Source organism: Scomber scombrus, chromosome 18, assembly GCF_963691925.1.
Source record: "Scomber scombrus chromosome 18, fScoSco1.1, whole genome shotgun sequence".
NCBI classification, from domain to species: Eukaryota; Metazoa; Chordata; class Actinopteri; order Scombriformes; family Scombridae; genus Scomber; species Scomber scombrus.
Genome location: NC_084987.1, coordinates 20,914,296 through 20,937,825, shown reverse-complemented (window position 1 = coordinate 20,937,825; position 23,530 = coordinate 20,914,296). Strand labels below are relative to the sequence as shown.

At 38.8% G+C, this 23,530-nt stretch overlaps 1 protein-coding gene across 1 annotated transcript; it reads right to left on the bottom strand.

Annotated features, from left to right (window-relative positions):
• Positions 1 to 15,073: 15,073 nt before the first annotated feature.
• Positions 15,074 to 18,607, bottom strand: LOC133999081 (ATP-sensitive inward rectifier potassium channel 12-like). The gene is made up of 2 exons (XM_062438211.1): positions 18,585 to 18,607; positions 15,074 to 16,700 (listed from the first exon to the last, which is right to left on the bottom strand). The coding sequence occupies exons 1-2, from the start codon at positions 18,605 to 18,607 to the stop codon at positions 15,074 to 15,076; spliced, it is 1,650 nt and encodes a 549-aa protein (XP_062294195.1).
• Positions 18,608 to 23,530: the final 4,923 nt, after the last annotated feature.

The following is a 23,530-nucleotide window of genomic DNA, read 5'->3' as shown; positions in this document are numbered from 1 at the left end:
GTGCTGCTGAGGATTTGTGGCCCGGCCTCGGTTTGACGTGAGTGTTCGTTTTGGCAAATGTTCTTACACAAGTGATGAAGGTGGGCAGAAACTGAGGGGAAATGAACATGCCTAACAAAGTTACCTAATTGAGCTGATGACGTATATGTGAGACCAAAAAAAAAAAAGGCAATTAATGTAGCCTAACTTTCTGTGGTCACACTATGCTGCTAATTAGGCTAATTAGGCACTTAGGCGCATTTCCTGTTTTGGCAACCGTGTAAATATCTGGTGCTGCATGTGACAAAATACTTCAAAAATATACTTCAGTGTTGAAACTGTCAGTGAAGCTATCTGCTCCATAGTTTTCTCATTCTCTGTCTGAAAAATGTTGCTCTCATAGTCATGATGGATGACCGCACAGGCTTTATCCAAAATGAGAGAAAATTAAATTAGAGAGGTAGATGAAACCATTTATTATAATATTTCAGAGCTACAAATACTGATAGCAAAGTGTTTTATATAATCTAAAATACAAAATAAAATAAAAAACGACTTGTGAATTCATTAAGTGCCAAAACATTATGAATGCCTGCGTTTGTTTGTTTGTTTCTCTCTGCCATTTTTCTTTGAGGCCCATTCATTACATTTTAAACGTATTAGCGTTCAGATCATTCAGATTTGAATGAGTGTATTTTGAGAGAGGCCCTGCAGCACACAAAGTTCACCTTCAATAAATGGAAACTACTTTCACTCAATTTTAAAAGCCTTGTAAGCTGATTAAAAGTAGACTATTCATTATCATTTGGACAGTTGTACTAAAAAAAATACAATTAAATTCCACTGAGGTAGCTGTGCATTTTTTTTAAAGCATAAATACCTACATTAAAAGCAACTTTCAAATATCCTGAACGTTACATAATTAAATATGGTCAACTTTAAACTTGGTCCCCAGTGAAATGAGACTTTAGGCTTCAGGCCTTCTGGTAGATAAAAACATTGAGTCAGTGATTTATTGTAACCTAAACTTCCAGTGAAAAGCAGTTAGAAGTTTTAGATTCTTGGAATAAGTGAACTTTGATAGAAATAATGTTGCGTTTAGTAAAAGTATTTTTGGCTGTTATGTAATTGATTTAACATCATTATCACAGTGTATTTATGTTTTAAAGCAATAAAAAAACAATTAATATGGAAAATAATGGCTCACTAAATAGTGATTTAATTTCCCTGAACACTACTCTACAACCCAGGTAACTGTTGGTGTTATTGAGGCTCACTCTACAATTTAGAAGAGTTATTATTTAAGTAAATACCTTGCTGCACTGAGACAAAGAAGAAGAAAGAAATAGAAAACTGGCGATGCTGCGACAAGAGAACAAAATGATACAAGCTTGTTGTCATGTGACACAGATGATGTAGTTTGTTGTTTACACATGGACGTACGTACACAGAGCACATAGGGTGACACTTAAAGTAGAAGCGTAACACAGGCCAACGTAAAGCCGGGACACCCCCCCCCCGTCTGCCTCAGCCAGGCCAGAATCACACAAACACCATCATCCACTCTACCGTCCAGCTAAATATCATGTAGTCTCTTTGTTAATAAGGATCAGGACTCAAATTTTACAGATTCTAAGACAAACCAGCTAAAACGTATAAATAGTAACAAAACCGTAAACCCAAACCTGTGTGAAATCAGTCATTTATTGGTGTAAAGCAGGTACTGGTGATACAACTCACGAACATACAACAAATGTACACATTTGTGATAAATGGCTGAAACTGGCTTTAAAGGAAATTACGATTGTTCAGCTGGCTTGCTATTTATTCTTAAATGATGTGCTGTGATTTATTTCCCTACTCATTTTGCAGCCAAATCAAATATGATCAAATCTTGCATGTTTAAATAGCCCTTATTGTAATTACTTGGTGCATGTTTTCTGTGGACTAGATGCACATCATATCTAATTATGTGGTTGTAGTAATGTAATTAAGTTTAAGAGAATTAAATTGAGTGTCAGCAAATGTGTAAACCAATTTCTTTTTCACCCAAAATGGGAGCATCACCCATTTTGCCTGTTTTCACACTTATACGGACACACTCACCAAGTATTTCCTGCTGACTCACAACAAGCAGGAATTTGGTCAAATGATGTGTGAGTCACATTAAGGGTGCGAAGAGATGGAAATGAAAACCTCAACATATAACACATAACAGATCGTGTCACACACAAGCCCAATAATCTCTCTATTTCTTTTTCTTTTTTTTTTTCAAACTCACAGACAAGCTCTACCTCCCTTCTGTCATTCACCCCTCCTCTCCCTTCTCCCCGAATGCACCTGTGCGGGGCAGAGCAGGTGTGTCTCCATTTTCTCGTTGAAGTGGATCAGTCAACCTTGCAGTAGATTCCGCTGGGCTGCTGTTATTGCACTTATTACAAATGTAATCAACTATGTCTGTTATTTTGCGATAAAAGCAGCATTCAAGCTTCGGTTTCTCTGCCATAATGCCAGTAATAACGTGATATTGATGGATTCCTATTTATTTTACTACCCCACAGGGAGGTCAAAGGTCAGTGTCAGTCACAAAAAAACCCAACTGCATCTGGTAGGGATTCACAGTCTTTAAGCATTACACCACCCTTCCATTAAAAAAGTAGTGTTCTGTAACCCCAAATGAAAGACGATTACTGTGAGTAACTGAGCTTCCATAAATGATAGATTCTTCCACATAGTGATAAACATCAGTTACATCCCCAATTAAAATGTCAAGGAAACTTCAAACAGACAATAAAAATAATTCAGCCTTCTGTAAAACGTCCTCTTTTTTTCTCGGTTTCCATCTTTCTAAATAAATTCATGCAGCTGTGTTACGTTTAAATAGGTCCCCCTCTTGAACGTCTGTGAATCCCGCCTTTGTGCTCATATCACCATAGTTCCTATGCGTTTTTTGTTCGTCTTGTCTTTCTCTGAGTTACTGGTTGGTTGGGGAGGAGGAGGTGTGTGTGTGTGTGTGTGTGTGTGTGTGTGTGTGTGTGTGTGTGTGTGTGTGTGTGTGTGTGTGTGTGTGTGTGTGTGTGTGTGTGTGTGTGTGTGTGTGTGTGTGTGTGTGTGTGTGTGTGTGTGTGTGTGTGTGTCAGAGAGAGAGAGGGATTGGCAAGAGCTTGGATGGGCTTTCACTGCAGCTGGGCAGTGAGATGGGATGATGTGTGTCCTATATGTGGGTATATGAATGTGTTTAAATGTACTTCTGTGCGTGTGTGTGTTTGCATGCTTGCATGCCCACATGTGCATGCATGTATGTTACAGAGGGACACGATCATTAAATATGTATGTGTGGGCTTTAGAGTCGGACGATGCTACTGCTTTGCTGGTTGGAGGACAAGTGGGGGTGAAACGTGTGTGTGTGTGTGTGTCTTGCTACCTTAATGAATAGCCCATTGTGTGTTCTGCTTCATATCTACGCTCACCAGCCAAAGGAAAGAATCTAGTTACTTCAATTGTGTGAGGGGGAACATCTAAAGGAAATTGATATATGGGGGTTAAGGTGGGAGTGGTTGGAGGAGGGTGTGGGGGTATTGGGGTAAGGGTCCCAGGTGAGACTGAGCGAGAAGGAGACTTTAGTTACCCGTGGCTGATCTCTACTGCTATTCAGTAATCATCCCTCGACTTCTTTTTGAGCTCATATTTCCTGTTTTTCACTCTCTTGGTAGTGGTTATATGTGCTGAGAGTTGTGTTACGTGTGTTTTGATGGAGATGCATGTTTGTATATGCAGAAATCCAAACGTTAAAGAGCTGATTTCTACACTGCTGCTTGTTTGGGAGAAATGATAACCTAAGAATCCATCAGCTAGTCAGTTTTAAAACCTCTGCTGACAGCTCGAAACACTTTGATGCAACTTGGTTCAATGTGACTCATGAGTTTCAGCAGGTTCATTAGTCACCCCTTGTGGTGAAGTGGAAAATTGCACGCATTTTAGTTACATTGAGTTTAAGCAACAACCCAAAATGTGCTATCATGTCATCTGACTTTCAGATGAGTACAACCACAACCGAGTGACACTACTACTGCAGCTGATATAGTGTAAACAACAACAATGAACTGCAAAAACTGGCACATACAGTTCATACATTTAACATATATTAGCTGGTGTTGGTTTGACAAATTAGATTATACTATAATCTGCTGTATCATGCTGTAAAATAACATTGGGCTGGGTATGAATGCTCAGAAAACATGCTACACATGACCTTTGACCTTTTGCGCAGTTAATTCAAGTTTGCATTGATTACTTTCTTAATGGACGTAGACACTTAACAAGCCACAGATGCACCGAGCAGCCAGTAACTGAACTGAAAAGCATCACAGCCTTTTGCATCAAGATGTGGGGGGTGCTCAGCCCTGCTGCAGCTGCAAAAAGCGGCAAAAGAAATGCAGGAGGAATAAGAGAATCCTCAATGGTGCCTTGTATTGCTCGCAACTGTCCCCTGTCTCCCATTGGAGCAAAATCACACATTCACATTATTCTTTTATGTCTCTCCCTCTCTCTCTCTGTGTGTGCTTGTTGTGTTTTTTTGGCATTTAAACCCCCTCGCACGTCTCGACACATATATGCAAATTTCATGGTAAGATTTTGGAAAATCCCAAACAAGCCATCTCTGTAGGATGAAGGGACATGCTTGAAAAATGATAATTGAGTGGAATAAGAAGGCGAGGGACGTGGAGATTGAGTCATTTGCAGGAAAATGCAGAAAATGATGTTCAAGAATTTAGCCGGGAACAAGGGTGTCCTTTGTTAGGATGTTTCTGCAGCGTGTCTGGCTGGTTGCTGTTTAGGACATCATCAGCACACAGTGATGATCTGCCTCTCTAAAAATGTTCGATTTTAATGATTCTCTCACAGACTGTTTCTGCCCCTGGACACAAAGTACAATTTTTGGTATATTTCAAATTGAGCCTTACATCCTGGTGGCTGAGTGACAACAATATGCATCTCAGATACTTGCAGAAAGTGGTGTAAAATAACTCACACATTTAGTCAAGTATTGTACTTAAATACAGTTTTGTACTTTACTTGAGCATTTCTACATTATACTACTTTGTATTTCTACTCTTTTACCATATTCCTGCAGTTACAAGCTACTTCGGTTAGAGAAGATTCTTCATAGAAAATGTATAGTGCGATTATAAAATATGATGCATTGTTATAAATCAATGCACAAGTAATAATAATAATCCAATATCCAATATAAATACAATGTAATATACCTATAGATACTGTATATAAATAATTTACATCTTCTTATAGAATATGATGCACTCTTATTAACTACCTGACAATATGTATAATTGTAATTAGAAGTAGCTTAACATTGATTGAAGTCATATGCTGCTAACACAATATTATCAATCGATAGCCTAATAATGTAATATTATGATGGGGGCCATATTGCAAGATTATTAGTTTTACTGTTGCTACTTAATCTACGTCTTGCTGATAACATTTATGTACTTTTATTGAGTAAAATCTTCAATGCAGGACTTGTAATGGAGTATATTGTATGTTTAGTGTGGTTTTGCTACTTTTACTTACGTAAAGGAGCTGAATACTTTTTCCCACCCTTTCTTGCAACTGCATGAGCTTAAATACGTGCCTATCCAAGAAATGCATATCTGTCTGTAAAGATAATGGCGTTTTTTAAACATTTGAATTCATTCAGTTTCAGGTTGATTTTGCACTGTCTGCATGTCTGTGTCACTCAAGGGAGGGAGAGATTGCAGTTTTTAGAATTTTTTGTATCAATATGAGTGAATGTTCTGCTCTATGGCCCTTTAAAAGACACAAAACTTGCATTCATATTGTATTATATTAAGTATTGTACCATAAGTTCAGTGCCAGTTATATAAAGTTCCAGCATCTAAGTCACTGATTGCTCATTTAAAGTAAGTGTGTGTAGTGGATTGACCTGGGCGTTACTTCCTTTGTGTTTACAGGACAGAAGCTGTTTTGATGTTAAAAGGGAAAAACAGAGTAAGGCAGAACAGGAAGGAGGGTGATGCTCCTTAGGAAGAGATATGGAAAAGGGGGGAGGATAAAAAAGTCACTTTCCAATCATGAGTTTTTCTCGGAACATTGAATTAAGCAGCGTGAACGGGTGGGGGCCTCGAGGGTCTGGGGGCGGCTGGCCGCAAAGATGCCTGAATGAAAGAGTTTGTTGTTTGATGCTCGGAGACCGAGATGAAAGGGGAGAGGGAGATGGCGAATTTGTCGGGCATCAGTCCCCTCTCCCATCGCCTTCTCACCCTGAGGCCCTCCCTCACTCTGCCCATGTGAGCTAGAGTTCAAATGCAGGGCCCACAGCTGCTTCCATAGACTCACACACACACACACACACACACACACACGCACACATGCACACACACACGCACAAACACACACACACACAAACACACACACACACAGACACACACACACAGACACACACACACACACACACACACACACACACACACACACACACACACACACACAGATATACGTACCTGGATAAGCACACAGGTGTCCACACAAAAGTAGAGTGGTAGTGTGATTGCATGTAAAATATGCAATCTCATCCCTAAAGTGAGTGTATACATCAAACACCAGTCAATGTCTGAAAATTCAACAAAACCTGCTCAAACTAATATGATTTCAATGCACAGACTCTGCAATAAGTCTCACCTCTGCATTGCCCCCGATGTTTTTGTAGTCACCGTGTTGGCAAGGTGTTGCTGAAAACTTAAAGGCCGTTCTTTAGATATTGTTGAATTTCTTGTGGTGTTTCTGTTATTGTGTCCACCTTCTGTATCTTCAGTTTCTGTTGATTTAGGGTTATCGATGCGTCCAAGGTATGTCAGATTCACTACCCGCCTGCTGGAAAAACCTGTTTAAGTTGCCCCATATACCTCGTAGTTGTTTGCAAAAAACTACTACAGCAGAGCTCGTATGTATCTTGATGGACAAGGTGCAAAAATACAGTTACAATAGTTGTCAGATCAGCTTGACTGAAGGGCAGCATCTGTGACCTCATAACTCACACCCAGTGTAGAGTATCCAGATCAGAAATAACAATCTTTGTAAGGCTTCAAATAATTAGGCCCATCAAACAATGATGTGCTTCTCATGGTCAGAGAGAGATGTTTATCCTTTACATTACAGCCTGCTGTACATGGATGCCATGAATATTACTTATCATTCACCTTATTGTGATGTGCGTATGCAAGGGTGTAACTTGAATCTCATTTCCTGTATTTTATACATAGATTTAGGGACTATGGTGATACAAAATCCAGGACATAATGAAATTGGTCATAATTATATATTCTGTCAGAAAGTACAGTACCGCTTACCTAGACTGGTCAAATATGGACTGGATCATCTCAGAGAGGCCAAAGTTTCTTTAAAACACAGTTTCAAAATTGTGAAAGTTTTATTCTATTTGTGAAAAAGCAATAAAGGCAGATTTCACTGTTTTTGTTTCATATGTAGACCACTTCAGACCATGCAGGAATAGATGAAAAAACAGTAATCGTCCATGGAGATGATGCTGTGTGTGTGGGGGGGTGTTGTGACTTGTCTGCCAGTACAGAACAGAATAAATGATTTTTTTGTTCATACTTAGTAAAATGCAAGAAACTATACATAGCTTACAAGTGAAAAGCTTTCATTTGATGCCCTAAAGCTTAATTCTCACCATTATTTTTTTTGGTAAGGATAGAAGGAGTAAGGCTTACGCAACACGTTATAGGAGACTTTGACGATCATGAGAGTGAGACTTGTTAAATGCTTGGTAATGCAAATTTAAGGTTTAGTCTGGCATGAACTTAACTGTGCATTTTTTCCTTTATTTGCATTTCTGCCTGTCTACCTGTCTACTATTCAAGCTTACAGTTATTCAACATCAGCAGGTTGCCAGCCTCATTCTTCTCCCTTCTTGGATTGTTCTCTTTGGCCAAAAATATTTTGGGAATCTGTAATCGTACACCCCTAATTCAGCAACGGGCAGACAGGTGAAGAAAAAGCACAGCCTCAAGATGGCTGAACAGTTTTGCAGGAGGAGTCACTGTCACTGATGAAAGAGGGGCATGTCTGAAATGATCTTTTCCATAGCAAAATGTGTGGATAATGCCCTACACTGACTGTGAGAGAGGCTCAATGTTTAAACATTGGAGTGAAAGCGAAACTGATCCAAGCATAGCAGAATCAGAAGCAGCTGATTAATACAAAAAAAGAAAAGGAGAGAGAGAACAGATAAGACAGTGGGGGCACACAGATTGGGGAATAAAGACAAAATGGTGAACAACAGGAAGGAGCTTGAGAAAAGGTCATGGCAGTAACGCAGAGATCAGTGGTGCATTAGAAAAGAAGTGACAGAGGAAGAGGAATTGGAGGAGTGTAAATCCCAGGAGAGCGATGGAGGGATGGAAAGGACGGGAAGATGATAGACGCACACTGGCACACACAGACACACACACATCCCATAATTAGCATGCTAACAGGCAGTTAAATGTCCCACACAAAGGCTCACTGTTGTGCCTCTGTTGGTCACTTCGGAGACAATGCACAATAGGAGTCAGTGGGAGCCCCCAAATCACCCTAATAGCTGATGTGGCCCAGCACGGCTTCTCCTGTTTTGCCATTCCGCCGATCACACTCATTCACTCACTCACTGACTAGCTAATGAAAAGCCGATAGCCTCGAGGCCTGCGGTTTCGAAGCAGCTTGCCCCTTCCTCCTCATTTCCCTCCTTTCATCCTTTTCACCCACCGACAGAAATGCCTCGCAAATTCTCCTGAGGTTCAGAGGTCCCACTTGTGAAACGTCAGGGGTGCTTGTACATGGCACCAGCATCAGACAGCTGACAGAGAGATGGAGGATATATAATTAAAGGAAGATCAAGACAGGACAACCATGAGAACTGAAAGGGGAAGTTTCTAGTTAGTCCAACACAGGGTGATTTTAATTTGATTAAAATCTGGGCAGATAAAGGAGAGGAAGGAAAATGATTTAATTATAGGATAGGAACATGTAATGACTGAAAAATGAAGATACTTTACACATTGATATAAAGTAAGTCAAATCTTGCAAAAGCTGCTGTGAGTGCTTTATGTCAAAGTGCAGTCCTGTAACTAATAGCCTTACCATGTCAGACTTCGAGACGTGCAGTGAGTTGTATTCAATCCTCACAAGCACCTCTGTACGTTGCTGCATGTTCTTCATTGCACATTTCAAAGAAGCTGATAGAGTATCAATGCAGGTGATGAGTGTCGGTCCGCTGTCTGCGTTGAGATTTAGCCTCACTGAACCCAACCCCCCCCCCCCAGTCAAATTCCTCAGTGGTAAAAAACAGTTTACTTTAAGGATTCTTTATTTCCAGGAATTATAATGTAATTACTGCACAGAGTGGCCAAACACCCATGGGCCACGAGCAACTACAGCAACCTATAAGGGGACATTGACACTAATCAGACAAATGGTAGCACAATCTTGTATTCAACATTTGACAGTGACTTGAAATCCAACGTCTTTTTGTTTTGTCAATGTTTTTTTTCTTTTTCGGGTCAAGCCAACTCCCTTCCACATACTATACAACTTTTCATCTTAGGTTTTCTGCTATTTCAATTTATCTGCAAAACTCTTCTTTGGATACTTCGATAAGACGATCTTGCTCAGAAATGTGTCAACATTTGGACACACCTGGCTGCTCCATGCCATTTGGGTTTCATAAGCCAATCAGTTTTCGAACTTGTCTTCTTCATCAACAGATTAATGGGTAACTGTAGTTGGAGATTCTGATGTTGTTCAAATCTTTTAGTACTGCTTATTGGCATCTACTGTATGTGTTAGAGCTATTCAAGAACATTTTCTTATGATTGGCCAGCAGGGGGCACTACTTTACTACTATTACTACTACTACTGCTACTACTACTACTTTGCTTCATTACTAGTTGGCTGTGTTTAGCAGTTTTAAGCAGAGTAAATAGTTACCTAGAAAATAGTTGCCTCAAAATTTGATACATTGAGTCTGATAACATTTGAAAAGTCTAGAAGAGCAGCATTCAATAATTTTATCTAGGGCTGAACTGTAAGTTAGCCAGCGGTGTCTGGTGCTCATGCTCTATGGGAAACCTTCAGTTCTGGCAAACCAATCATTGCTGGTTGACGTAAAAGGCATTACCTGTGCACCAGCTTGGGAATGTTGCCACAGACACCAGATTAAAAACTCCAGTACACTGTGAAAAACGGAGAGATTTACCTGGCAGTGATAGGCTTATACTGTGAAATTGCTTGGCAAGAGCTTGAATGTAACGGACGTTCATTTAAAGTCCCAAAATGGAAGTTTAATGCCCAATTTATCATTAAGTATTTTGCAAGTTATAAATCAAATTACAAATTAATTTTGAAATCTGCCCCATGAGTAGGATTAATAGCTAAATGAATTTGTGCTGCAGTGAGAATCTTCACAGTTCAATGTTTTTTAGCCAAACTCCCCTGAATTCTCACCAACATCTGTCCAGATGACCTTGAATTTTACTTGCTCTGCACTCACACTACAGAGCTAGAATTTATTTTAAAAAATATATTTAAATAAGTAACACTGTTAGTCTGAGACTGAATAACCTTTACAGAAGGAAAAAGACTGAAAAACAGACAGAATAGTCAAAGTTCTTCAAAGAGTTCTTGTGTTGTCTTGAGTTCACTGAAGTCTTAGTTCATATATAAAGGTAATCATTAGACTAGTTTGACATTTAGTATTTTTTTTATGAATATCTAAATAACATCAATCACAATGTCTGCCAATGTTCCCCTGGCTCTCTTTCTTCTGTCTTGCACAGATGATCCATCACAGTGACAAACTAGAACGCTGTGAATCATTGCACACATTAGAGGCCTTTGAACATTCATCAGTCACACTGACATTACGATATGTCGTATTTATGGCACTTTCTTAATGGTCATTAAATGTAAACATGTGATATACAGCTGTTGAGCACTTTATTAGGAACACCTGTGCAATCTAATGCGTTGCAAAACAACAGCTCTGCAGTAAATATTACTTTTACGAAGCTTTTACATTTTCTTTTTAACATAAAGTAGAATTATCACCTTTCGGACAATGTCAACAAAAACTCAAAAAGTATAAACTTCGTAAAAGAAGAATTTATTGCAGAGCTGTTGTATTGAATTGCTTTAGATTGCACAGGTGTTCCTAATAAAGTGTTCAGTGAGTGTAGATGCAATATTCATTAGTTCTGCATTGTATGTTCGTTGCTTGTGATTAATGTTACTTCAAACATTCCTTGTTTTGTCAAACATTCTTGATGCACCTTTACTAAAGGATATGATGCGGATTGCAATGCATGTTAACCTGTATCTCAATAGAGTTCAGATTGCAAAACATGCAAACATGCCAAACATAACCAACCAAACATAACGTGGTTCCTCTCTTCAGTACAAATTCAGAAAACAGTCTTCTTCAGTATCCTCTGTACTCCGTCAGCACAGTCAGATGCAGTTTTTTTCATGGCTTGACCTGAAATAAAGTTCAAGCCCCCTTTAAGAATATACTGGATAGCAGATGAGATCAACATCAGCCATATGCAGTATTTGAATTTATTAGAGCTGGTCATGGTTTACAAGATGGTTTACAGGACTTGTGAAGTGAAATGTCATGTGACGATGTCTTGAGCTCTCTGGCACCACCATGTTGTCTCATGTGAGATGCCACACCCACTGCAATGCCCTCAAGAGTCAAACAAAAAAAACAGTTTGCCCTTCCTCCTAACTCAGCCAAACACACATTACTAGTGGAGGCCAAAACTCATTGTGCCTATTTAAATAAAAGTCTTATTGTCTTTATCTCCAAACCTTCATAAATTTAGATTCAGCATTGTGATTCAAAGTTCATGATCCAGGTTTGGCTCTCTAGAGCTCCTACAGCACGACACTACAGGGAATTCGTGGCTCAGTGTTTTCAGCTGAGGCCCTTTACGATTGAAACGTCTGCAGAGGCATCTAGTGGCTGTAAATGGGCACAGCACACTGCAGTAGCTTTAACATCTGCACAGAGCTTCATTAGAGAAAAGACAGCTTCCCTGAAGTTTGGAAAATGACAAACAACCAAAATTATATAAATATTTATTTGCAACATCAAAAGGTATACAAGGAAGAATAAAGTGCTTTGTACTTAAGATTTCTTTTCAGCTTATTTGAATAAGAACAGTAGTTTTATAGTGCATGTTTATCTCCTAGCAGGGGTTGGAAAATCATCAGGTTTATACAAAGCAGGAAGACTTAGCAGCGAAGGAAACAAAATACTTTGTCTGAATCACAAAATGGCATTAACATGTTTTCTGTGCGCAAGTTGACTCTCCTTTAATAAAAAAACAAGATAAAACCTCCATCCACTGCCAGTCAAAACCTTTAAAGCATTGCATATTTTCACATTTGTTGATTAATATTTAGTCATTTGATAATAAATTAAGTATACATTTAAATAAGCTTGTATATTAAAATGTCTTTTTTCCTTCTTTTGGAATCAATCCTGGAGCAAACTACTATACTGTGTATGTGTTGATTTTGGTTTGAGGTCAACAGGACTCAGTTGTAAAAAGGTGATGTCACCTCTGTCTGTGCACCAATCAAAAAATAAACCACACCAAAAGCAAACACCAAACCAGTCATAATGAAGCAGATAGGTTGCATTTTTAGTTGAACTATTAATAAATATAACCTACCGATGTTTTGGGGTTTCTTTTTTTCTTTTTCTTTTTCTTTTTTTTATTACAAACTTTAACTTTGAATATTGTAACCAAGTCAGAAATATTTAATTTCTTATAGTTTAATACAACATTTTAAAATACTTTTAGAGTCATATTAGTCTTTGAGGCAACCCAGACACTGAGAAATGAAGACAAAATACCAATAAACTTAAAGTAAAGCATCTTTACACAGTTTTGCACCTAGAAACTGTGAAGGACTCTAATTGATAAAAACAAATGTATCCATACATTACAGCAGCATTTGTTTGTTATGGATCAAAATCTGGGTTATTTATAAGTCACAGTTATTTATAATACATACATGCATAGAAGTTTTCTTTTGGCTGGCAGTGTGTGTTTGTCAATAAAACTGTTTACCTGCACTTAATATCTTTCAGGATAATTAGCAGATTGCGCAGTGAATATTTATACAATTTAAATTTTAAAATCTGCTTGTTGTTCCGATGCACACATAGTCTCTACAGTCAGTCTTTCTTCACAGAGCCACGTTGACACAAAAAACACATTGCTCAAGCAATATAATCAGCAAAAACAAATTCACAAAAAATGAACAATAAAATAAACATGTAAGAATGAGAGTTGCAGTATCATCAGAAACAGCAGGAACACTGTTCTGACGGCCTGTACTGTATGACCAAAGGGTTTAAAATTAGAAAATACATTCATTTAATGTTTGTTGGTTTCAGTCCTTTGACAATGCCATCATTATGGTAATTACATGTATTTCATAATCAATTAGATGTATTCTCTCTGTGAATGACACTTATTATTACTTTGTATCATCTGCTTCTTCCAGCATGCTGAAACCAGCTGTTTTGATGCTCCCACATGAAGAAAGGTAACTCTTTTGTTTAATTTAATCTATTACATAACCATCATAAACAACTCACATGACATACAGTACAGTTTCACTAGACGTAATCTTCTTGGTCCCAATCCTGTGACTTATTGCACATTTCCAGAGGCCGTACTCCTCAACCTTCATCCCTTTGTTTCCTGTTGTGCTTTACACTGGCTTCACAGCTTTCTGCTATCAAAACAGTGAGTACACTTAGGCTGCATGCACCTTAGTTTCCAAATAATAAGTCAGAGGCGCTCTGTGTTTCACTTTCCAACTCCAGACCTTTGGCGAAGAACAACAGCACAAACATTCATTAAAGCCACCTCTCAGTATTGTTTCTGTTATCAATGGCTGCAACCTCCACAAGAAACAAACCGAGAAAAAAGTGACCCATAAAGTTAAAAAAAAAAGTCTAATCACTCTGCTTTATATTGATAATACTAAAAGACAAAAATTAATTAAACTGTTTTCACTAAACCTCAGGGGTAGTGCTAAGTTAAATACTCTGTTTTGCTTTCAATATAGTCATGTAAAAATAGATTTTTAACAACAGATTTAAAATGCAGTAATGCCTCACTAAGCCCTAAATTGCAGTAAATCAAGACATTTGTCAAAAAAGTAATTTTCTTAAGGAATCTGAATATCACATTCAGAAAAATACTCTTTCTGCTACACTCAGTCACTGCACTTGGAATGGTCTTATTGGTATACTGCACAGCAAAACCAATAATCTCTCACTGATGCATACTAAAACACCTGGGTAAAGGGAGGTTTTCAGGAAAAGATTCAAAAAAGCAGCAAAAGTGCAAATAGCAGACTTTGCTGGGAACTACCGCAGGCATGACGAGCAATTATATCTATGAAAAACATGGAGATTATCCAGCATAAATCGGCCACTCCTTTATAAAACAGTGCATCAAACTCAGTGCTCTTCAAAAAGGAAGAGAATCACATCAAAACTGATATTGCTTTCAGAAAATGTCTTGTTTACAGTCACAGAAACCTTAAATAAAGTTAATTTTCAGCTAAAATGTACATAGTCTAAAACATGACTCAAGTATCTAGGCTTTTTCTGCCGTTGTGCTTTTCTTTGTTGTGCTTTTCTTTGTATATGAAATCAAATTTAAAAGGGAGTGAAATGCCTGTCAGTGCATTTTTTAGCGATCCTTTGTCCTCCTGCAGTATCTGTCTGGTTGGTTGTTATGGCTCTTCAAGGAATGCAACTGAATTAGAGAAAAGTTATTTAGGAAAACAATTTCTTCTTTTACTCAATTTATAATCTCCATGAGAAGAAAATACAAACAAATATAAATGTAAAACACATAACACTGGCAAGGCAAAAGGGGTTTGAATTTCTGTACATTGAATCCAAAACAACACATCACCAAGAAATCTGTGAAACATGAAACCGAACCCTCCCCTCAGCTCTTTAGATCTCTTGCTCGCTCTTGTAGGTCACTGGATCGAGAGGAATGGCAGTCTGTAGGATATCAAACTCCATCTGGTTATTGTCCATGTCCAGAACACACATGACGCTGTGACTGCCAGATGTCACGGTCGCAGTGTCCTGGAACATATTTTGAAAGTCTACAGAAACTGAGGTCCTCCTCTCCTCTGCCCTCTCCTTCCCTACAATCTGATTAGAGTCAAAGATGTCATCCTCTTCCTCTCCACCACTCAATGCTATCTCGTTCTCATAGCAGAAGGCGCCCACCGACCGCGGCATCAAGTCCTTCATGGATCTACACGTAGAGGCGGGGGTAGCAGGAGAAGAGGCCCGGCTTGCAGCCTCATCGAGCTCTTTGGCGCTGAGGTGGGGTGTCGACGGCACCTCATAAGTGTTGTGGAAGCGACTATAGTCTACCTTGTAGCAGTTCTTGTCCTCGTAAATCACGGGCTCAAACCTGTGGCCCCAGAAGATCTCTCTGGCAAGATAAGAGCTACGGAACTGGGTGGTCATAGCCGTCGCCTCTACCATCCCTTCCAAGATCACAGCAATCTCAAAGTCATCAGACTCCAGATCAGCTCGGCTTAAAGCGTACAAGGGGCTATCTTTATCTATCTCATGGATTATAACTATTGGTGACACAAGAAAGAGTCTGTCTGTGCCCTCATCGTAACCCACATTGAGGTCCATCTGCTCCAAAGGGATAAACTCACCTTCAGCTGTGACGTATGACCGTATGAGCTGGGCACGGACATGAGCCTCCACAATGTGGCTCCTCCGTAGGTTACCCACCCTCCACATGAGGCACAGCTTGCCATCACGCATGGCGATGACAGCATTTTTGGAGAAAATAAGGGTCTGGTTCCTCTTCTTTGGCCTCGCCATCTTGGCCATGATGGTGCCAATCATGAAGGAGTCAATGATGCAGCCCACAATTGACTGGATAACCACTGTGATCACGGCAATAGGGCACTCCTCTGTAACGCAGCGCCAACCGTAACCAATGGTGGTCTGGGTCTCCATGGAGAACAGGAGTGCCCCAAGAAAGCCCTGGACATGAAGTATGCAGGGCATTCTTTGTGTTGGCCCTCCAACTGCGTGTCCAGAGGTGGGTCCATGCAGCCCTGCCACCGCCAGCCCATCATTCTTCACCATAGTTTGCTCCTCAAAGTCCCCATGTGCCAGGGAGACAGTGTAAAAGATGATGCCAAAGAAGAGCCAGGAGATCAAGAAGCTGGTGCAGAATAAAAGCAGCAGGTATCTCCAGCGGATGTCCACGCAGGTGGTGAAGAAGTCAGCTAGGTACCGCTGCCTCTGGTCTTCCATGTTGGTGAATACAACATTACATTGTCCATTTTTCTTTACAAATCGGCTCCGTATGTGATTGGAGCCCCTAGTCAGAATCTTCCCGTTGTAGTTGCTCATCCCTCCTTGTCCCTTTGTGCTGGGCACGGCAGTGGAGGATCCCGACCTCCTCCTACGGTCCTCTGATTCTGTCTCACAGGCTGAGTGCAGTTGAATTTTGGGGGATCTATGGCCGTTATGGAGTCCTAAGTTAGAGATCTTCTGGCGTTCGTCCTCTGGTAAAATGTCTGACACAATACTGTACCTGTCAGTCAACAGAGAGGAGAAGATTAGAATTCAAATGTTCAACATACAATTGTAAATAATTTAGTGGCATTATATTGAGCCAAATACATTTAGTTAACTCTATGGGATTTAACAACATTTAAGGAATGAATGTGGTACTGTCAAGTATGCACTGGGTTAAGGTTGATATCTGCCTTTTATTAGACATCTACCAGCCACTGTACATACGTTCGGTTCTAACACATAAATCCGGGCTATTAAATTAACACAAATGTTTATCTGCAAATTTGACTTTGAAATCATCAACATGGCTCTCTCTCATTTCCAGGAAGAAAATCTATAACAGACTTTCAACTTCACTGTTCACTGAGGACTTTGATTGGCTCCAAATTAGTTGAGAGGTCACCTCTAGTTACCACCCATAAGCTAAAATTTGAGATGAGCGCAGAGAAACGTTTGCTCTTCAGCAGATGAATGTGAGAACAAACTCTGTACAGTGAAGCTCAATCATTCAGCTAAACAAACAAGAAGAAAAACCCATTTTGAATGGAGGGGGACTGCAGGTTTATATATCACTCAAACCGCAGTGTATACAACATGGGAAACAAGAAGGAAGAACAGGAAGACAGTTTATAGAGCCAGTAATCCTCTTGTTGCTTGTGTACCTTCCGCGACAACATTTGAGGCACTCAAAGGCCCTCATCTCAAAGGCAAAGAGTCGGTGAATACAGTGGTTAAACATATATTGTTATCTCTAAATCACTAGAAACATACTAAAATTGACCAAACATCTAGTCACCTGAGTAACCCTAACCTGTCTCTCTCCTTAACACGGATTACCAGCTGGGAAGGTGAATTTACTTACTTACTATGTGAGAAGGATGATAGCTGTCATCACAGATTATAGGATTATATCTGAGTCAATGTCAGTCAGACAACCCATTTTGAGTTGGACAAATGTTTATGTGGCTTATTGTATGTAGCCTAAATGAATGTTAACACTCTTTTAATATTTGATTAACCAACAATCAAATGGATGAGAGATCAGATGTTTAAAGATAGGAATTTCTCCTTTTAATCTAATGTGTAATTATTCTATTTTTCTTGCTCTCGCAGAACATTTTACCCATCAAGTTAACTTTTATTGTGCCAAGAGGGGATATTTAATGTGCTGCCAGACTAAGGAACACCACACTAACATAAAAGACTGTATGGCAGTTGGGACAAATACATAAAACTGTAATACAAAAAGATAAACAACCACGAGAAATTCAAATCATAACAAGATTATGCCAGAAGCGAGGCGTTAGGAAGTGCAAACATATGTCAATAAGCCAGTCTATTAACTGAAAAATGGTAACCATTCATCCAACAAGGAAACCCTCAGTCCTCTTGTTCTTGTAGTAGGTGACCTGTTGCTGTTGCCTGAAGAAAAGAACTGTGCGTGCACCTGGTCAGGACAGTGTAGAATGGCCTTGGCCTTTCTAAGGATCTGCTTGCCGTAAATATCCCTGAGCTGGGCCTGACTCACCCCTACCAGGTGCCATTTAACACCTGGCCATGTCAATATTTCTGGACCAGACCACAAAACAAAATGATGCATTTGTCTACTGGCACTGTTATAAATGTGTACTTTTCAAATTACATTGATCAATAGTTCAAATTATTTCAAAGTACAACCAGAGCAATTATTTAATCCATTGTGTTTCCCAAATGATTTCAGTGATGCAAAATGATCTGTGATGCAAAGGAGTACACACGCACATGAATGCTGAAATCTAGGGGTAGATTCTGGCCTTTACAAATCTAATCAGGACCACATAATAAAATAAAAAATCAATTGCACAACTGCAATTTAAGTGCAGTCCTGCACAGAAAGCTGTGTCCAGATTAAACCTCTCACCTGTTGACTCTACTTGTTCCCATGACACCAAGAGTCACTCATTTGGGGTCTTGGTGGGAGGTCAAACTCTGCCCTGCTCCCAAAGATCAGATGTCCACCATGTAGACCACTGACAAGAGCACTGCAGGGAGAAAGGGACATGAATAGAAACAGCCCAGCTTTGCTGATCATGATTCAGATTGTGAATACACAAATCCTGACCTCTCTTAAGCTTTTGTGAAACCTAATCTGACTTTGTTTCATCACATTTCATCTCTTTATGTTTAAACATTACTGTGGGCCTTCTTTCTAATCTGGCTGTTTTGTGTTGTTTTATCTCTTTAAAAAGGTGGATTTAGACTTAATCTGGATTTGATTCTGTGATATATCTCGAGGGGCTTTGGCCCTTGAGAATACATACAGCTATGAAAGGATTATCCACTGTGGACCTTAAATCTTATTGTGTAATTCCACAGACTTATGCATTTTCTTTTAAAGATTTATTTTTGGGCTTTTTTTCCATTTATATAGTAACTGGCAGAGAGGCTGACAGGAAACATGGAGAGACAGAGGGGAACGATCTGCAGCATAGGTTCCTGGCCTGATTTGAACCGGGGACACTGTGATTATGGGCATTTGCTCTAACCACTCGACCACCAGGGCGCTCCAATTTATGCATTTTTTAAAGTTGAAATGACGTATGTAGGTACCTTTAAATCTCCATGATGGACACATTATTTTAGATAAGGCAAAGTGTTATTTTGACTTTAACTGTCGGTACTTTGGTTACACAGTTAAGTAACATTTTCTTTGTCAGCCAATCATGAACAGCATGGTAGCATGTACCCCACCCCCCGCCCCCCACTCACACATACACTGTAAACAATACACTGCACTATTCTACAAAGTATGCCAGATACAAACCTCCTGACTAAGATTTCCACTTTACACAGTTTAATACATTGTTTTGGTGCACAAACCTGTCAGCTAATCATTTTACAACAATTAAAATGTAAGACTGTATTTCCAGTTTATATTGAATTCTAACTGTATTTCTTTCTCTCTGTGTCTTTGAGTGATGGGTATTGAATCAATTAAGTGAATCAGTTTGACTTAAAATTCAAGTGATTGAATTTTTGGTGTGACAGGAAGTTAATTGAACTGATTGCCATCAGGCTGGATAACGTTGGATTTAAAATTAATATGGGATAGGAGACCTCAGATGACAGGCTTTTGAGGACAACACTGTATAGCAGCACAAACTGTTTTTTTGTAACAAAGTGTAAGCTTAAAAAACCCTGCTTTGGGCCAATGTTGAGTCTTAAATGACGTGAACCAAGCTCATGTTTTTTCCTTATTACATAAAACTGTCCAGAAATAAAAAAGCAAAGATAATCCTGTCATATATGCTTTCCATCATAATACCTGTATTGTAAAGCTGATATTTAATCCAAGCTGAACATTGCAGTAGGCTGTGGTAGCCATTTATTTTTTACATTCTTTTATAGAGTATAATATTAGAGGATTTCTGCATTACAGTTTTGACATTTTCTTGACTGTATGTCCCTTTAGGTAAAAACATGGTTTACTAGATGTACTTGTCCAGTTATTCAAAACATAAACCATGTACTTTTCTCTTTAACCCACTGCTCTGAAACATTTCCTTTAACACATCTAACTGAACATGTCAAGAATAAAATTATCTGACTCATGCTGAAAAATCAAATCAGATTTTTTAAGATTCCTCCTGCTATGATGTCACTGATGCTGCATTTACTAACTTTAAGATCAGGTCACATAATCAAGAGGAGAAAATCTGTATATCTTTGGAAGACAATGTTGCTTTACAATGACAATCATACAGGCATATCTGTATATACTTTAAATAAGAATTATATTTTTAATTATATTATATGTGATCTGTCTCCACACAGGTGTCTTTCTATCCAACAACACAGCTGTAAAATAACTTCTTCCACCTCTGAGGCGCATCTATAAAAGGAAGAAGCAATCAGCCAACAGTCCATCATCAGTGATGTTATATTTTAGGAGCAAAACTTATATAGCCTCTAATGTAAAGGACGCCTGTAGCAGCAGAGTGTCTGCACTGATGTGTTACAGCAGAGATGAGATATGCAGTGTACAAACCAGTTAATGGTCACCAGGTAAAACTGGGGACTTTTACTGAAGCCAGTTTCCATAGGAACACGTCTCTTGTGGCATTTGGGGGATGGAGTAAAGTGGAGAGAGTCACCAGAGACACAGTGGTTTAGAGGAGCTACTATATTGTATTAAGTGCTCTTATAAGATGAGTCAGATGGGGGTGGGGGCAAGGGGGGTGAGAGATGGGGTGTAAGGGCAGCAATGCAACATGTACATTTGATTTTAAGTAGACAGTGACAGCAGAGACTTTTCTGATCCATGTTACTGAGTCGGAACATAAATTAAAGTTAGAATTTAAAATTTAAATTGCAATGTTTAGCTTTATTTGATTTTCCTAATGATTTGCCCTTATGACTATTCAATGGGCTCAAGATGATTTCATAGAAATATATGAAAATATCCATAACATATATTTTTGGTTGTTAATCTAGTCTAGATTTTTAATTTTATTTAGTTTTTCTATTTAAGGTTTTGCTTCTTTTCTTGGTTTTCATAAGCGTTAATTTAATATATTGTGATTTTGAACTGTTGGTCAGACAAAATGAGCTATTTGAAGATGCCACCTTGTATCCTCCTAGAGTAAACAATACATTTGTTGATTGAGGAAAAGATGTCCGATTAGTTGATAATAAAAATAATCATGGAATGCAGCCCTATTGTACCCGTGTATGAACTGTACATATGTATGCATATATTTGCACATCCTCTATCTGTGCAGTCATGTTGTGTTCAGTTGTGTAAGACTTTGCACTGCTGTTGAAGTCTTCCACTGGATATCACTAACTCCTCCCTAATCTCCTCAATCACAGTGAGTCAGTCATAATCTTGCACACTGAAATAAGAAAGGTGGAGTCATCCTGTAACCAGCGACTTTCTGGAGATTTCCTGACTGTTAATCCCAAAAGTGGGACAGAGAAAGAAATATAAAGACAAGCAGGATGGGTGGAGAGAGTTGAGATTAAGATGCAGTAGTGTGTCCACTTCCTCTGAAGCTTTTGGTAATCACCTCTGATGAGACACATTCTGACATCTGTCACAAAAAGAAATGATACATCCAGTGAGAGTACCACAGCTTTATGCCCAGATATAGCCCAGTGGATGCGACATCTAATGGAGCAATTATGCAAAGTGGGCTGAGTCATTTTCTATCATATGGTCATAACTGGTAATTAAAAGAGGAAATTGGCTCTACTGTCTATAAAAGGATTGTATGACCTGATGCATTCACAGCCAAATTATGCAGCCTAAATATGTGTTTGGTTTCCTTTTTAAATTATATTAACCACAAATCTGACTGTTAAGATGATTGTTTAAAACCACTGGCATAAAAAGCACAGAATAACATTGTTAGGTACATTTAGTCTACTAAGAGAAACACATATTTGCTAAATATTTGTGATGTAATACACTCACAAAAATGATTCATGCTACAAGCCTTTGTGTTGAGATAATGGGACTGCAGCCAACAGCAAACAGCAAGTAAACTTCTGTTTAGTGTGCTTTTTTCATATTCAATTATTAATAGTAACATTAATACTCTCATGTTCATCTGATTCTAATTAAAATGATTTCTGATTCAGTCATTCCACTGAGCAGGTTCACTTTCCTTGTTCAAATTTGCTTGTACTATGTGAAAATGAATCAATAATGTTTCACCTCTGCTTGTCACGAGCCAACCCACAGAGAGGGTGCAGAGAATTATTCCCATGCTATCATCACATCCCAGACAACCTCCATACTGGCTTCAATTCAAATGTTTTTTTTCTCCATATTGTTTTATTCTCATCTTTGCAAAACATATTCCTTTTCCCAGTTCATGTGATAAATGCATGATCATTTTGTAATATGTCCAGTATATCATTTTGTATATGTATTAGCTATAAATGAATAATGACTTTCTTCCTTAGGAATTTTGTTGTAGTTCCACATCTGCGGACCTGAATGATCCGACCCTGAACGTGACCCTGAATGTTTGTTTGTTCCTGGATAGATGGACAGAGAGAAGCCACAACAATTACAGCTGATTGTATATTGACTGTTTACAGCTGGTCATCCAATATCATACCCATCACCCCTGCAGCTACACAGCACAGCAACTGGTTTGTCAAAGCATTACTGGTCAGTTTTTTGAATAAGTATTACTGGTTAATGCTGTTTTCCTAACTGTAATGTAGTTAAAGCAAAAATAGATCAATAATTTCTGGGTCAAATCACATTTGTTTTAAGTTGATCAGCAGGTGCACAACTAATATAACATCTGCAACATTGCCTTGAAGTTGACTTTATATGTCTGCTTTGTCTTAATAGGTTTCCAGGTGATGCCTTAGTTTGAGCCTCATTTGTGCCATAGAGATTTACATGTGACGAAGTACTGTGACTGTTAGCTTGATCATACACGACTTAGCATTTTCCATGATGCCCGAGCTATAGCCTGTCTGACGCAGTGCTTATTTTGGAAGGTAGTACAGTCTGTAAGAAACAGTAGAGCTGCTTTTGATGTCTATCATCTGCAGTGTGGTGCTGTCAAATGACTTTATTTAACAAATAATAAACTTGCTATATTAAATCATCATTGTGCACGTGTCCTGATACTGACACACAATAAGATAAAGGATTATAAATGATACTCACCCTGCAAGTTAGTGGTTGTTTTCTGCCACTTTTGTTGTAATTTGAACTCCTTGTGTGCCACCACTTCACTTCTCCGAATCCCACTTTCACTGTCCAGGGCAAAGGTGCCACATCTTCAGATTTCTGTGGTATAGGGTCCTTTCTTTCATTCTTACACTCTTTTAGTTTCTTCT